This window comes from Symphalangus syndactylus, chromosome 8 (genome assembly GCF_028878055.3).
Source record: "Symphalangus syndactylus isolate Jambi chromosome 8, NHGRI_mSymSyn1-v2.1_pri, whole genome shotgun sequence".
Classification (NCBI taxonomy): domain Eukaryota; kingdom Metazoa; phylum Chordata; class Mammalia; order Primates; family Hylobatidae; genus Symphalangus; species Symphalangus syndactylus.
The window spans coordinates 26722574-26739897 of NC_072430.2; the positions used below are offsets into that span (position 1 = coordinate 26722574).

At 41.4% G+C, this 17324-nt stretch overlaps 1 protein-coding gene across 6 annotated transcripts in view; it reads left to right on the top strand.

The window, feature by feature from the left end:
• Positions 1–17324, top strand: part of NRDE2 (NRDE-2, necessary for RNA interference, domain containing) — a 63941-nt gene that overhangs the window by 12023 nt on the left and 34594 nt on the right. For 4 of the 6 annotated variants that reach the window (XR_008659361.2, XR_008659362.2, XM_055288440.2 and 1 more), the window contains exons 2-6: positions 2472–2580; positions 3769–4002; positions 7991–8140; positions 15526–15973; positions 16783–17188. Coding sequence is in view for 4 of the 6 variants with exons in the window: in XM_055288440.2 (XP_055144415.1) it covers positions 2472–2580; positions 3769–4002; positions 7991–8140; positions 15526–15973; positions 16783–17188 (1347 nt within the window). In the remaining 2 variants the exon portion in view is untranslated. Of the gene's footprint in view, positions 1–2471; positions 2581–2741; positions 2877–3768; positions 4003–7990; positions 8141–15525; positions 15974–16782; positions 17189–17324 lie in introns of those variants that run through there. The other 2 variants (XM_063643999.1, XM_063644000.1) reach the window with 2 other exon arrangements.

The following is a 17324-nucleotide window of genomic DNA, read 5'->3' on the forward strand; positions in this document are numbered from 1 at the left end:
CCAGTGATTAAAACAGTACCTGTTGTCAGGAAGCATACATTCTGGTGTCTCCTCCATACTAAGATGCAAATACTGATACGGTTTGGCTCTGTGTGCCCCTCCAAATCTCATCTTGAATTGTAATCCCTATAATCCCCATGTGTCAAGGGAGGAACTGGTGGGAGGTGATTGGATCCTGGGGGCAGTTCGCCCCATGCTGTTCTCTCGATAGTGAGTTCTCATGAGATCTGATGGTTTTATACGGGGCTCTTCCCCCTTGGCTCTTTACTCTTTCCTCTGCTGCCACCATATCCCCTTCGCCTTCCACCATGATTGTAAGTTTCCTGAGGCCTCCCCAGCTATGTGGAACTGCAAGTCAATTAAATCTTTCCTTTATAAATTACCCAGTCTTGGGTATTTCTTTATAACAGTGTGAAAATGGACTAATATAGTTACTGTAAGGAGCTAGTATCCAGAATAAAGAACTTCTTCAAAGAAGATCTGTGAATGGCTAATAAACACATGAAAAAATGTTCAGCATCATTAGTCATTAGGGAAATGGAAATCAAAACTACAGCAAGATAACACATCACACCCACTAGGATGACTGTAATAAAAAAGATAATATAACAAAAAAGGATATGGAGAAATTGGAATTTTTATGCATTGTTAATGAGAATCTAAAATGGTAGAGCTACTTTGGAAAACAATCTGGCAGTTCCTCAAAATGTTAAACATGAGTTACCATATCACCCAGCAATTCCGCTCCTAGGTATCCACTCAAGAGAAATGAAAATGTGTCCATATGAAAACTTGTACATGGATATTCAGAGTAGTAGTATTCATAATAGCTAAAAAGAAGAAGTAACCTAAGTGTTCATCAACTAATGGACAGGTAAAATGTGGTAAATCCATAAAATGAGATATTATTTGACAATAAAAAGCAATGAGGTAGTGATACACACTACAGCATGGATGAACCTTGAAAACATTGTGGTAAGTTACAAAAGATCACATTTATGAGCTCATTTATATTAAATGTCCAAAATAGGCAAATCTAGAGAGATAGAAAGCAGATTAGTGTTTGGCTAGGGGTGAGGTGGGTGGGGCAGGGAAACAGAAGGTGGGCGATAGGAATGGACTGCTAATAGGTGTGAGGTTTTGTTTTGGGATGATTAAAATGTTCCAAAGTTATGGAGATGGCCACACAACTCTGTAAATATACTAAAAATCTGTTAAATTGTACATGACTAATGGCTGAGTTATGGTATGTAAATTATATCTCAATAAAACTGTTCAAAAATGCAGTTACCCTCCTCTTTTGTATCTTCAACCATTTAACGGGTTCTTCCTCTTTAGAATATGAATACGCTCTGGCCTCCCATCCTAAAACAAAACAGGACAAAATACAAACCCCGCTGTGGGCTCCCTTGCTGCTGCCATCCCATGTTTTTTTTCGTCCCTTCACGGCTAAGACTCCTAAAAGTTAGAAAATAAGTAATTTAGAAATAGTTCACTGTAGAAAAGTAAGAAATTATGAATAAGCAGAAAGAAGAACATCTTTAGACATTTAATATAATCACCTAGAGAGAATCATCACAGTATTCACATTTATATAATTTTAGCATTAAAAGTTGACATCTTGGGTTTTTATTTCCAAAGAATACTATTATAAGGAAAAGTTTGTTAAGTTAATGTACTAAGGTAGAATATGGAATATTTTCTAAAAGATCTTAATCTTCTGTAATAATATTAAGCATGGTGGGCTTTTATGCATGATTTGATTTGCTTTTGTTTTGTTTTGTTTGAGGTGGAGTCTAACTCTGTCATCCATCCTGGAGTGCAGTGGCGCGATACCGGCTCACTGCAACCTCTGCCTCCCGGGTTCAAGTGGTCTCCTGCCTCAGCCTCCCGAGTAGCTGGGATTACAGGCGGGTGCTACCACACCTGGCTAATTTTTGTATTTTTAGTAGAGACGGTTTTCCGCTGTGTTGGCCAGGCTGGTGTCAAACTCCCGACCTCAGGTGATCTGCCCTCCTCAGCCTCCCAAAGTGCTGGGATTACAGGCATGAGCCACCACGCCCAGCCGATTTGATTTTTTAACTTTTAGGAATTGTCTGAATCAAATTTGAGGTCATAAAAGCCTAAATCTTTGGAAGCATTCACACTCATTAGGCAGTGTGGATGGATGGAATGCAAAATACCTTGTTGCCTTTTAGCCCGTACTTGTTACATGGCTTTTGCTTAAGCTGCAGTTTGATATCACGGAAGGATTTTAGTCTTGAATATTTTAGAGTGTATTAAAGCCATGCCCTGTGAAATAAAAATTTCATGGATTCTGTTCAGCTTCTGTGGACTTTGGACTGACTGTTCAAAATGTCTGGCTGACATTGGCTGTGAATTAGGATGTCAGCTGACAAGATGGATAGATCTCCTGCTTTAGAATCATATTGAGCTAATTTCATTGATCTTTTCTCCTTTTGCCTGTGCAGAGTTAGACTGGCTGAGCAACCCAAGCTTTTGTGTCGGATCCATAACGTCCCTGAGCCAACAAACTGAAGCAGCCCCAGCCCATGTTTCTGAAGGGCCACCGCTGACGAGGTAGTTTTTGTTTGACAGATGTGTTTTCGTTTTTGTCAGTTTACTGTCTATAGCTTAGCTGAAATGATGCTCCGTAGAAAACTCTAATAAAAGAGCTATGTAAAACTCTTAAAGTAATGAGGTGATCTTTGACTATTTTCCCTTACCTCTTGTATCATTTTTTTTTCTTTGCTTTGCAGTGGCAAGTGCATGACACAGTTAGTGCCTGTAATTAGGCCAAGAGGGAAATGGCATCATTGTGATTCTCAAGTAACTTTACTAGCCTCATTAGTAACCTTTAGAACATCATAATTCAGGTATTTTTTTAGTTACATTTTCAACCCTTTTGTAAAAATAGAGAGGGAGCTTGTATAATATAAGATTAAAAATGGCATGAAAACATCAGGGAAAGCAAGATGGCACACATCTCAGCTGTGAAAGAATTTTGTTTTAGATCATTGAACTGAGAAATAAGCTCTCTTACAAATACAAACTAGATGATTTCATTAATAGGGTGAATAGGCTGTGAAACCCGGTACTCTAAATGTGTAAGAAGCCTTTGGAAATTGAGAAGAGTTGATGCATGAGAGGAAGTTGGTAGATATTAGATATTTCAATAATGAGGAAGAAGAGCTTGTTGTCATCTGCAAAAAACAAGGACCACAATTAAATTTTTTTTTTTTAATTAACGACATGTTGACATAATATGTGGCACTGAAAATAAACCTTTTTATAATGTTTTTTTTTGAAATTTATTTTTATTTTTTTTTTAAATGATGAGGTCTTGCTGCGTTGCCCAGGCTTGTCTCAAACTCCCAAGCACCTTCAGCAGTCCTCTTGCCTTGGCCTCCCAAAGTGCTAGGATTATAGGCATGAGTAACTACACCCAGCCAACCTTTAATAATGTCTTAAAAATACTATGTTTGATAAGTGGTAGGTTACTTTCATTTAAAGATGTATAAATAAGAAAGTATAGGTTTAGAGACTATTAAAATTAGAATTTCTTCACCTGTTATTATTTTAGGTCCAATTCCTAAGTCTTGCAGGTGAGGTGTAATCCAGGAAGTTACTGTGTAATATATGGGCAAATAGTACATCTGTGTGAACATTCATAGAGTTCCCTCTTAAATATTTGTTGACTTATTTACATAGTATTATTTTTCCTACATCTTTTTAGAAAGTAATTTTAAAGTTGATTTTCCCAAACAGGAGTCATCTGAAATCAGAGTCTTCAGATGAAAGTGACACTAACAAAAAGCTCAAACAAACAAGCAGAAAAAAGAAGAAAGAGAAAAAGAAAAAAAGGAAGCATCAGCATCATAAGAAAACAAAGAGGAAGCATGGGCCGTCGAGTAGCAGCAGGTCTGAGACAGACACTGATTCTGAAAAGGACAGACCTTCCAGAGGCGTCAGAGGCAGTAAAAAGGAATCTGAGAAACCGAAGTAGGTTGCTGTTCTCAAGCACCTATGATATTTTAAGTCTTGAGTTTTTCTCCCTTAATTGTTGCCGCAAATTAGATATTTGAATAACCATTTAGTCACTCAGTCAGAAGAGAGCTCTACCATTATATCAGCTTAAAAAAGAGAAGGAAAAAAATTAAGAACACGATTTTATTTGAGAAATGTTATTTAGACACAGTAATGATTGTGTGAGTCTGTTTTAGACAAAAAGTCTTTGGGATTTTCAAAAGATGGCAGATGTGCCACAGTGGGTCTGTGAGTCAGTGCACCACATAGGTAACAGTTCCCTCTCTGAGGGCCGTGGGTCTCCACACTCTGGGTAAGAGAAACATCGTCTTTCTCTGCCTTAATATATCTTTCATTCAGTCACTCCTATCAACTCCTGTGTGTATACATGATCACACACACTTTAAGATTAACATAGCACTTAAATAATTGTTACATTTGTCCTTTTCCTTTTCTTTCTCATATTTGTTTAAGACCACTATGTCGAAGGCAGTGGAAAACAGCTCATGATTACAGTATTTCCATTCCTTGGGGGCTTTATTTCTCCCATATTTTACTCTGCTTTCTTTCTTTTTGTTTTTATTGAGACGGAGTTTCACTCCTGTTGCCCACGCTGGAGTGCAGTGGTGTGATGTCGGCTCACCACAACCTCTACCTCCTGGGTTCAGGCGATTGTCCTGCCTCAGCCTCCCGAGTAGCTGGGATTACAGGCGTCTGCCACCACGCCTGGCTACTTTTTTGTATTTTTAGTAGAGGTGGCGTTTCACCATGTTGGCCAGGCTGGTCTTGAACTCCTGACCTCAGGTGATCCACCCGCCTCAGCCTCCCAAGGTGCTGGGATTACAGGCATGAGCCACTGTGGCCTACTCTGCTTTCTACCTTGAGCATATTGTTCAATTCATTCTACAGAATGGCCACAGCATAGGTGCTCAATACAGCCTTTTCTCTGTGCCTAGTTGAACGTCTTCCTAAGTAGAGGGGTATTTGCCTGTAGGTGGGATAGGTGGTATATGGTGAAACTACCTGAATTATTGCTCATTTAACTTTCTCCTTTTTTTGCTCATATGGTCTAGAAGGGAGAAAAGTTAGGTACCTGTCTATAATATCTCTAAAAAAGAAATAGTGCTGTTGAGATTTTTGCAACTCTTCAGGAATTTTTTTTTCCTTTTTTTAGACAGCGTCTCATTCTATCACCCAGGCTGGAGTGCAGTGGTACGATCTTGCCTCACTGCAACCTCCGCCTCCGGGGTTCAAGCAATTCTCATGCCTCAGCCTCCCAAGTAGCTGGGACTACAGGCATGCATCACCACACCCAGCTAATTTTTGTAACCCAATCTTGCTTTTTTTTTTTTTTTTTTTTTGAGTCAGAGTATTGCTCTGTCGGCCAGGCTGGAGTGCAGTGGCACGATCTCGGCTCACTGCAACCTCTGCCTCCCAGGCTCAAGCAAGTCTCCTGCCTCAGCCTGCCAAGCAGCTAGGATTACAGGCATGTGCCACCACGCCCGGCTAATTTTTGTGTTTTTAGTAGAGATGGGGTTTTTCCATGTTGGCCAGGCTGGTCTCGATATCCTGACCTCAGGTAATCCACCCGCCTCTGCCTCTCAAAGTGCTGAGATTACAGCCATGAGCCACCGCACCCGGCCCCCAAGCTTGCTCTTTAGAGGAAAAAATAAAGCAGTCGAGCAAAAAGGTTCTGAATTTGACTGAATTTTTGAGGGTAGGAATCAGGCCTGTCTTGCTTACCACCATATTCGCACAGCACTTGCTGCACAGGGCCCATTACAGAGTAAGCACTGAATTTGTTTTTGTTACGTGAATGAATGAACATGTTATTGGTATCCTTACTTTTTACTGTGTCTTTAAAGCAAGCTACTTTAATTGTTATGTCTTCCCGAAACTCACCTTCTAGCTACTTGTCCTTTTTTATAGCTGGGGAAAATGAGTTTTAAAGGATTTCCCGAAACCACACAGGAACTATCTTTAGAACTTGAAGGATAGTTAATTTCAGCCTATGCTTAATCATGTCAGGGAATCTTTATAGCCTCTTGATAGTTTTATGATCCAGATAGCATTTTTAAGTTTATTGATATTTTATAGAATATCCTTATTAAGATTGTTCTTGTCTTTCTCTTTTACTGTCTTGTTATCAACTTATGTATTCTCTTCCTGAGAAGGTGACCTGGAAGAATTATTTGTTTCCACATAGACAAGGACTACAATATTAGTGAGTTGTGAGAGTCTTTCTGTGATGTCAGGAAAGTGGGTTCATGAGGGTAGCAGACCCTGTGAGACTCTGTTTCAGGGTGATGACAAATGACTTCCCCAGAGGCCACAGCTACTAATTGACCTTGAGTTTCTGGGATGAGCTTTCCCTCACCTACAGGTGGACGCAGCTCCTTCCTTGCACACAGTCCAGACTACCACATCCTGCTTCCTTAGCTCAGTACCGCCGAGGAGAGAGGAAAGGTCTGCAGCTGGCCTCTCCTTTTTTTCTCCCAGTTGGCTTTCCATTTATTTCTCGAATGCATCAATCAGTTTGCAGTAGGCTCTCCATCTTTTCATTGCCCCTTATGGTTTTTGTAGACAGAAAGCCCTCTGCAGTTGTTCTGAAGGGAAATGTGTTAAAATCTCCATACATTAACCTGAGGCTCAGAATTCAACAACTATTCATTGAGTAGCTACTTAGTGTTCCTGAAATGCCATTCCCTTATATTCCCTGCCAAGAATAATTAAGAAGCCTCCAAAATCTTTATTTGTACCTGGGCAGAGCTGAAAAGCAGAGATGGAACAACAGTTAATGGCTGTTTTGACTGCTTTGTCACCTTCTTGCGTCAGCAGCATTATGAACTGATTTTCTTTAGAGGAAGAAGATGTTAGATGCCAGAAAAACCTTCCCTCCCTCTCACTTAATGCCCCGGGAGTGGTTCCTTTTGGATCTGAGCTGAAAGTCTGCCAGCCTACACATTGGTTCAGAGAGATAGATTAGGGTCTTGTCTTCAGGAGAGTCTCGTGATTCTGCCCTTTATGTACGAGGTCCAGACATATAAGCAAAATGGCAAATACAGAGTCCAGACCATAAAAATGAGGCTGAGCCGGGCGCGGTGGCTCACGCCTGTAATCCCAGCACTTTGGGAGGCCGAGGCAGGTGGATCACAAGGTTAGGAGATCGAGACCATCCTGGCTAACATGGTGAAACCCCGTCTCTACTAAAAATAAAAAAATTAGCCGGGCGTGGTGGTGGGCGCCTGTATTCCCAGCTACTCAGGAGGCTGAGGCAGGAGAATGGTGTGAATCTGGGAGGCGGAGCTTGCAGTGAGCGGAGATCGCGCCACTGCACTACAGCCTGGGTGACAGAGTGAGACTCCGTCTCAAAAAAAAAAAAAAAAAAAATGAGGCTGAGACCAAGCCTAAGTGATGTTGGAGGCTGAGCAGTTCAGAACCATGGCTTTTTAGAGAAGTTTTGAGTTGGAATAAAGTATCTAGACATTTTCAAGTAAGTTAGGTGAAGTTAGGGCAGCACACTTGATTGTTGGTGTTGTCACCTTTGGAGGTGTGGGAGTTCCCTCTGCCTAGCCCTTTAAGGTGCCTCAGAGCAGGAATACATTTTAGGAAAAGACCTTGTTTATAAATATATTTGAAATTCAGGTTACAGTAATCTAAATGAAATATTTTAAAAGAACTCCTGTATATGTATATTCTTCAGGTTAATTTTTGAGATAGGAAGACTTCTTTTGTTGGTAGAGTGTCATTTAGTGGTGACAAGTTTTGCTTTATTTTTTAAAACTCTTTGCCCAGAGCTAGAGTCCTCTTCCATCTCTATGGCACGTGTACATTTAATGTGCTTAGGTGTGTTTGATGCCATGTGGAGTTTGAAGTGTTTAACTCTCATATTGCTGAAGATGCCACCTGTGTCACTGGAAGATTTTTTAAAGTGCCTCTCCCTTCTTCTTCCTTTGTCCCACAGTCAAGGAAATAATGCTGCAGCTGATACTGGACATCGCTTTGTTTGGCTTGAGGACATTCAGGCTGTGACAGGAGAAACCTTCAGAACAGATAAGAAACCAGATCCTGCGAACTGGGAGTACAAGTCTCTCTACCGAGGGGATATAGCAAGGTAGTCACCTTGTTTTCCCCCAGTTTTCACTCTAGGAAAGTAACCTTTTTCTCCTCGGAACTCTCTTGGCACTGTCTGTCTGCCTGTTTCTCTCTTTCATCAATTCTGTTGGGTTTTATTTATTGCATTGTTCAGGCACATGTCTCATCTCATATTCTAAAATGAAAGCTTAACACTTGAAGTGAAATCAGATTAATCTTATTTATCCCTGGTGCTTGGCATAGTGCCTGGCACAGTAGGCGTTCAATAAGTATTTGTTGAATAAGTGAATCCAAAAGTACCTTGTAATAATTAATTGTGACAGAATATCTGGTAACCATTTGGTCTAACCTATATGTCATTTTTTAAAGTTGGAAAGCTTTCATTTATTCACCCCCCACATCTGTCATTTAAAAAATGACATTTAGTGGTAAGGACTTTTTCAAAATGTTTCTAGCATACACCATCAGGTAATCATAAAAATAGGTGATATTTGCTTTAGTAATGAGTTTGAACTTTTCCCCTCTAATCTGGCAATCAAAAATATTTGAGTACTTACTAAACCCTTTAGACCAAACTTGTCCAACCCAAATTTGTAAACTTTCTTAAAACATTATGACTTTTTTTGTGATTTTTTTTTTTTTTTTTTTTAACTCATCAGCTATCATTAGTATTAGTGTATTTTATGTGTGGCCCAAGACAGTTCTTCATCCAATGGGGCCCAGGGAAACCAAAAGAAAGGATACTGTATTAGCCCATTTTCATGCTGTTATGAAGAAATACCTGAGACTGGGTAAATTATAAAGAAAAAGACTTGTAATGGACTCACAGTTCCACATGGCTGAGGAGACCTCACAATCATGGTGGAAGGTGAAGAAGGAGCAAAGGCACGTCTTACATGGTGGCTGCTCTGTATAAAACCAGGGGAACTGCCCTTTATAAAACCATCAGATCTCGTGACACTCACTATCATGAGAACGGCACAGGAAAGACCTGCCCCCATGATTTAATTACCTCCCACCAGGCCCCTCTCACAACACGTGGGGATTATGGGAGCTACAATTCAGGATGAGATTTGGGTGGGGACATAGCCAAATCATATCTGATACCCCAGCTTTAGACATTTAGTACTTTGTAAGAAACCGTGGGGAACATAAAGAACAATAACACACAGTCTGTTCCCAAATAGTTTACAGATAATGAGAATTGAAGATAGAGAATCGTCAATCTTAGAATATAAAGCCAAGAGGAGATCTTGAAGATTATTATTCTTCATAGACTAATGACTTTGTGAAATAAATTTCCATTTCCATTACTTTGCTGTATCTCCAAATTTTAATCCTATTGTCACTCCTCCTGACATTATACCTCACCACATAAGCAATTCCAACTAAAATTTCCTTCCCAATGAGTTAATAACAGTTGTTTTATTCAGTACATATTTAATCTACCTACTGTCAATGGAAACTTTATGGTTGAGCATAAATGACTATTGTATTTTCAATGTATTCATATATTTTTGAGTTATCTTAATGCTCCTTGAGGTATTACTTGGTTTTCCATGCCACCACAGGGTACTACCCCAGATGTGGTAGATTCCCAGTAAAAGATGGGCAGCTGGGCCAGGCACAGTGGCTCACACCTGTCATCCCAGCACTTTGGGAGGCTGAGGCGGGTGGATCACTTGAGGTCAGAAGTTTGAGACCAGCCTGGCCAACATGGTGAAACCCCATCTCTACTAAAAATACAAAAATTAGCTGGGCATGTTGTTGCATGCCTGTAATCCCAGCTACTAGGGGAGTGAGGCAGGATGATAGCTTGAATCTGGGAGATAGAGGTTGCAGTGAGCCGAGATTGTGCCACTGCACTCCAGCCTGGGCAACAGAGCAAGACTCCGTCTCAAAAAAAAAAGGGGAGGGGGCAGTCAACAAACAGATTGGACATGAGGTAGTGGCCGTGGTGCTGTGTGCATTGTTTCACTTAAGTTAGCCTGTCTGATTCTCACAGCTGCTCTGTGAGGAGGAGGAGGAGAACCCTCTTCATTTTACAGATGAGGAAAAGGAATCGCAGAGAGGTTAAGTAACTGCGCAAGATCATGCAGCCAGGCAGCAGCAGGGTTAGGATTTGAACCTGCGTGTCTCTGACTTCACATTTCAAATGTTCTTTCACTGCCCATGCAGAAAGATGAGACAGGGTGTGTGGTAGGACGTTTTCTAGATTTGGAAACAGAGGACTCTGGTTCTCTTTCTGACTTTGCCATTTACTAGCAATAAAGTCCCAGGCAAGTCACCTGACCTGTCTGAGCCTCTGTTGCTTCATTTGTAAATTGGAAATTGTAACTTCTGCCATGCCTTGCGCTCAAACATCAGAAGATTTGATATGGAATTGGAAATTGGTGTGCAAATATAAAGGGTTAGTATTTATTAATAGATGAAAGGAGGGGACTGTACTAACAAAGAGTGGCTCTTGAGCTTCTGCTAATGAATGGCACAGACTTAGGAAGAGAGTAATTGGAAACAGCCTTATTAATCTAAACAGCAAGGATACCACTGCTAAAGGGCTTAGGGCATTGTGATTTCCTAGCCATTTGGTAAAGTTTACACAAGACAAATCTTGCCTGGATTAGTAGCTACATAACTGTTAAAATCCAGGTCTGGGAAGATATTGATCCCGTGGCAGTCTGAGCTGGTCAGAGGACAGTGGGAATACTGAGCTTAATGCCTTAAGCGCATAGAAGTCAATACTATGGCACCAGCTTTTGAGAGAAGCAGCAGCTTTATTGCAAGGTCAACAGGAGGTAGCACTTGAATTTGTCTCCCCCAGATGGAGTCTGTGTGTTTTATAGGAAGAGAGTAACTGTGAGGGAGATAGGAAAGTGCGTCGAGGCATGATTTGATTGGGTTATGGAGACAGGCAGTGTAGGGTTCTTGGCTCTTTTTTTTTTTTTTTTGAGACGGAGTCTCGCTCTGTCACCCAGGCTGGAGTGCAGTGATGCGATCTTGACTCATTGCAACCTCCGCCTGCCGTGTTCAAACAATTCTCCTGCCTCAGTCTTCTAAGTAGCTGGGACTACAGGGGCGTGCTACCATGCCCGGCTAATTTTTTTTTTTTTTTCCAGTGTGCCACTAAAATTTTCCCAAGTTTGTTCTACCTTCATTCATTTTGATTGCCTGGCGCTTTGGATTTAATTCTTCCATCCCACTTTGTATCTTCCATTCGCTTCACTCTCTCCAGCTTTTATTCTTTCTCTTTTCTCTTGGGCCAATGCATGCGACCCAGCTCACATGCGTGGACTCTGGGAAGGTAAATGCCCGGCTAGTTTTTTTGTATTTTTGTATTTTTAGTAGAGATGGGTTTTCACTGTGTTAGCCAGGATGGTCTCAATCTCCTGACCTCATGATCCGCCCACCCCGGCCTCCCACAGTGCTGGGATTACAGGCGTGAGCCACCACGCCCGACCTGTGGGTTATTGGCTCTTAAGTTCATACTGCAGCAACTCTCGTCACTTCTTAATTTGGTCTGTGCTCCTTGGTTTAGGTACCTTGGTTCCCTGTGCGGTTGACATTTTTGTTCCCTGGCTTTGGGGTCACCAGTTGGGCACATTTGATTCACCTGTGCGTGCTTGTGACTTGCCAGCTATGGGTCCACTGCAGCTGAACAACAACTCATTGTTCTGTTATTGACAAAGTTGAAGTAGTTTGAACTGGTTCTGCAGTTAACAATTTTGTGTCAGGTACTGAATTTTCACACTTCAGGAGGAACACCGACACGCGGAGAGCACTGAAATGAAGGTGAATGGTTAGGATTTGACCAGCACTGTCATGTGAGGACTAGATGGGCATTTGGCCTAGGCAGGGATATGATCATTGTCTTTTTTTCTTTCTTTCCCCCCTCCCACCCCCGATCATTGTCTTTTAAGCTTGGTTGGACTGTCCTTTGGAGGCTGGATTGACAATGTTTTGTGTGACTTGTGAAGTTAGAACCAGTACTAATGAGTGGAAGTTCCGGGAAGTCAGATTTGGTTCAGTATAGAGTAGCACATCCTCTACTCCCATGAGCATCCCGCAGTGACACTGTGTATGGGAGTATTGTGGTAAGCAGGGGTTAGGTTCTAAAGTTAGTGTATAACTTGAAAATTAGAGTCAAACTATATTTGGAAAATTCCTTAAGACTAATATACTGTCTGATAGTGAAGTTCAGCTCAGTCAGTTTTTTCTCCATTTTTGGAATAGATTGTTATTTCTTTGGCTATACACCAGATAAAATAGTTGGCTTATGTTTAGGAGCCAGCTTTGATAAAATAATAATTTAAACTTATCTAACCCTTACTATGTGGCAGACATTCTTCTAAGGACTTCACATATATAAACATTTTTAGCCAAGTGCAGTGACCCACACTGGTAGTCCCAGCACTTTGGGAGGTCAAGACAGGAGGATCGCTTCAGGCCAGGGGTTCAAGACAAGGCTGAGCAACATAGTGAGACTGCATCTCTACAAAAAATTTAAAAATTAGCTGAGTGTGGTGGCATGTGCCTGTAGTCCCAGCTATTCAGGAGGCTGAAGTGGGAGGACTGCTGAAGGTGTTTGAGGCTGCAGTGAGCTATATTGCATCACTGCAGTGAGCTATATTGCATCACTGCAGCCTGGGTAACAGAGGGAAACCCTACAAATTTTTCTGTAGATGGGTGCAGTGGCTCCCACCTGTACTCCCTGTATTTTTAGTAGAGATGGGGTTTTACCGTGTTAGCCAGGATGGTCTCAATCTCCTGACCTTGTGATCTGCTCACCTCGGCCTCCCAAAGTGCTGAGGCGGGCGGATCGCTTGAGGTCAGGAGTTCAAGAGCAGCCTGGCTAAATTTTGTATTTTTAGTAAAGATGGGGTTTCACCATGTTGGCCAGGCTGGTCTCAAATTCCTGGCCTTAATTGATCCACCCACCTCGGCCTCCCAAAGTGCTGGGATTACAGGTGTGAGCCACCACGCCTGGCCGTTAGTTGATTATTTGATAAGGATTTTATAGCAAAAGTGCCTTCATTTAGGGAAACATTGTGTTAAATTACAGCCTAGGTCCTGTGTGCCACCATGCCCAGCTAATTTTGTATATTTAGTAGAGACGGGGTTTCACCATCTTAGCCAGACTGATCGCAAACTCCCGACCTCTGGTGATCCACCTGCCTCAGCCTCCCAAAGTGCTGGGATTACAGGCGTGAGCCACCACACTCGGCCTACATTAGTGCTATTTTATCTCATCACACCTTTGTTAAGGTTGTTTTTGACTCATAAATGGAATGGCAAGAGACTGTCATGAGATAGTCTAGAAAGAATTGGGAGGGAGGCTAGATAAAAGGTTTGAGAGAGAAAGTTCATGTCTGTCTGAGAAAATAGTCCCCTACAGTGGAATTTGCTGTGTTTGGTCAGTGAGGAGGGCAGAGGCACTTAGAGAGGGGACTTGTTGACCGCAGAGAAGCCACAGAGGTGAGGGAGAGAGCCCGGCCCTGAACCAAGGTGAAGTGGAGTGGAGCTTCCTGGGAGCTGACAGAAGATGAAGGCAGTTCTCCACTGCCTTTTTCTCCCCACAGCATTTCCAATTTTATTAGGAAAAAATTTTAATATACAGCAGAAGTTGAAAGATTTTTACAGTGAATGCTCATATAACTGCCCCCTACGTCTACCATTAACTTTGTATCCATTAAGTTTGTATTGTACTGTACTTGCTTTGTCATATGTGTCCATCCATCAGCCCATCCTATTTTTTTGATGCATTTCAAAGTAAACTGCAGATCAATGAACAACCCCCTAAATACTTCAGCATGTGTATTATTAACTAGAGGTCAATACTTATTTAGTTTTATTCCTTTAATTGAAAATTTACATGCAATGTAATACACAAAGCTTCATTCTCTTGAGTTTTGGGAAATGTATACACGCCTGTATAACCCGAACCTCTGTTAAAATGTGAAATATTACTCTGACCACCAAAAGTTTCCTCGTGCTCTTTTCTGGTCAGTCTGTACCCCATTTTCCCAGAGGCAATCACCGTTCTTATTTGTTTCCACCATCAGTTCATTTTTGCCTGTTCTAAAATGCATGTAAGTGGAATTATACAGTGTGCACTCTTTTGTATCTGGCTTCTTTCACTCAGCGTAATGTTTTTGAGATCATCCATCTGTAAGGCACTTACCAGTAGCTCCTTTTTACTGCTGGTAGTATTCCATTGTATGGATGTACCTCTGTTTACTTATCCATCTTCTATTGATGGACAGGTGGACTCTTTCAGCGTTTGGCTTGTTAGGAATAAAGCTGCCGAGAACATTTGTGCTCATGTCTTTGTGTAGACATGTGCTTTCCTTTTTCTTGGGTAAATATGTAGGAATAGAATTGCTGGGTCATAGGATATGTCTGTGTTGAGTTTTTTAAGAAACAGCCAGATCTTTTCCCAAAGTGATTATACCAGTTTAGATTCCCGCTGACAGCGGATGAGCGTCCTGGTTACTCCGCAGGTTACTCACCAACATTTGGTGTTGTCAGCCTTTTAAATATTAACACTGTTCTAGTTGGTGTGTGGGGTACCTCATTGTGGTTTTAATTTGCATGTCCTTGTTGACTAATGATGTTGAGTTGTTTTTTTTTTTTTATGTGCTTATTGGCTATTCATGTCTTCTTTTGTGGAATTTCAGTTCAGATCTTTTGCCCGTTTTTAAAATTGAATTGTTTGCTAACATACATACAGAAAAATGTACAATTTTCCTTAGCTTTTGCCTGTGCAAATATTCAGTAGTCATGTGTTTGTTAACTCTGGGGACGCCTACTTGTTCCATAAAAGCGTTTTAGAACCCAACCTCTTTTCCTCTAGAGTAGAAAATAACCAAATGTAATTTTATTTGACATACCTTGTTTCAGGATTAAAAAAAGAATCTTAGACCTATATGTTATCTTTTTAAGTAGGGACAGAGGAAAATATTGAGAAAACAAGACTGGTCTAGGAGACAGATGATCCAGGTTCCCAGGCCTCAGTGTCCTTATTTAGGAACAGTTAAGAGAGGGGATGATAATTTTTGCCTTGCCTGTCACATATGGCTGTGATGATCAAATGACAAAATGTGTATGACAGTTCTTTACAAGGCTCCAGGAAAATAGAAATTACTAAGATCTAGAAGACAGGCATGATCTTAAATTCATGAGATGTTAAAGAAGAGTTGAAGTGTTATAGGAAGAAGTCAAGCCAGGCAGAAAGAAAGTTAATTGCTAGTCCTTGTGTATCTCCAAATAGAAACAATCTGAAGGTGAGGTGAATTTGGATATATGCAGTGAACCTGCATAACGAGAGTTTAGGTCTAATGCACCTTCAGTCATTCAGAGGTAGTACACATACTCCCTCAGTAACTTTTTTCCTTTTTCTAATGTCAGATACAAGAGGAAAGGAGACTCCTGCCTTGGCATTAACCCTAAGAAGCAGTGCATATCTTGGGAAGGGACTTCCACAGAGAAGAAGCATTCACGCAAGCAGGTTGAACGCTATTTTACTAAGAAGAGTGTGGGATTAATGAACATTGATGGAGTTGCCATTAGCAGTAAAACTGAACCTCCCTTATCTGAGCCCATCTCCTTTATACCAGTGAAGGACTTGGAAGATGCGGCTCCTGTTACAACCTGGTTGAATCCTCTGGGGATTTATGATCAGTCAACCACACAGTGGCTACAAGGACAGGGTCCTCCAGAGCAGGAATCAAAGCAGCCAGATGCACAGCCAGACAGCGAGAGTGCGGCTCTCAAGGCCAAGGTGGAGGAGTTTAACAGGAGAGTGCGGGAGAATCCTCGGGATACGCAGCTGTGGATGGCATTCGTTGCTTTTCAGGTATGTGTTGCCGTCGCAATTCTCTTGCCTTAGAAGGACATTCCTGCTTTTGGGCAAACTGATGGACTCTGCAGCAATTTTTGAGCTAATGAGGAAATTTGACACTGGGCATACAAAGATTATTAGAATAGAGCCTTTGCCCTGAGCTCGCTCAAAGTCCAATGAGGAAAATGGACATGTGAAGAATAAGTGCACCCTGGGGTAGTAAATGCTGTAATGTGTAACTTGGGAGTGGAGTGAGGGAATGACTTGCGTTGAGGGAGGAGAAAGAGCTACCAAGAAGGAGAAGGTGAAGTTCAACACAGTCTTGAAAAAAGAGATGTTCACCAGGTAGGGAGAGGCATTCCTGAAGTACAAACAGAACAGGCAGAGCTCACAGGATTGTGAAAGAGAGAGGGCTGCTCAGTGTATTACCCAGTTAGAGCCATGCATTCTCTTTCGAAAACTTGTAGGTTTGTCTGAGTCCCTAATTTTGAACCCCTCATACAATTATATTTTGTGCAACATTTGGCCCTTTTATTGGTAAGGTCTGCTCTTCAGAAAAGACTTTCAAGGCATTGTATGCTAGTCATTGATACAGAAATCAAAGCTTAAAATGGCAGAGTGGATAATTAAGTGATAAACACAAGATCAAACATATCAGGTGACATAAGCACCTTAGGATCCAGGTTTTCTTTAAAAGAAATTGTGGCAAACTGGTGGTTTAAGAAAGTCCCTAGGGGGTGGTAAGAAAATCACTAAGCATTGTTGAAACTCTGAGGATCTCCCAGGTCCATTTGCATTTGTAAATTGGTGTTTTTGTTGTTGAGGACGAGGTCATGAAAAGTCCTGGCCTGTATGCCATCGAGGAAGGAGAGCAGGAAAAGCGAAAGAGGTCCCTGAAGCTCATTCTGGAGAAGAAGCTGGCCATTCTGGAGCGGGCCATTGAGAGCAACCAGAGCAGTGTGGATCTGAAACTGGCCAAGCTGAAGCTCTGCACAGAGTTCTGGGAGCCCTCCACTCTGGTCAAAGAGTGGCAGAAACTGATATTTTTGCATCCCAATAATACAGCCCTTTGGCAGAAATACCTTTTATTTTGCCAGAGCCAGTTTAGTACCTTTTCGATATCAAAAATTCACAGCCTTTATGGAAAATGCTTGAGCACTTTGTCTGCTGTTAAGGACGGCAGCATCTTATCTCACCCTGCGTTGCCTGGCACGGAAGAGGCCATGTTTGGTAAGGAGATAACCAGATCCAGTTACGTGGGAGGAGTTAGACTTTCTTTTGGCTTTACTTGAAAATGGAGATCTATTTTTGATTTATTCAAGAAAAAGTCTAAATTGTTTGATAGAACTGATTTTTTAAAGAAAGT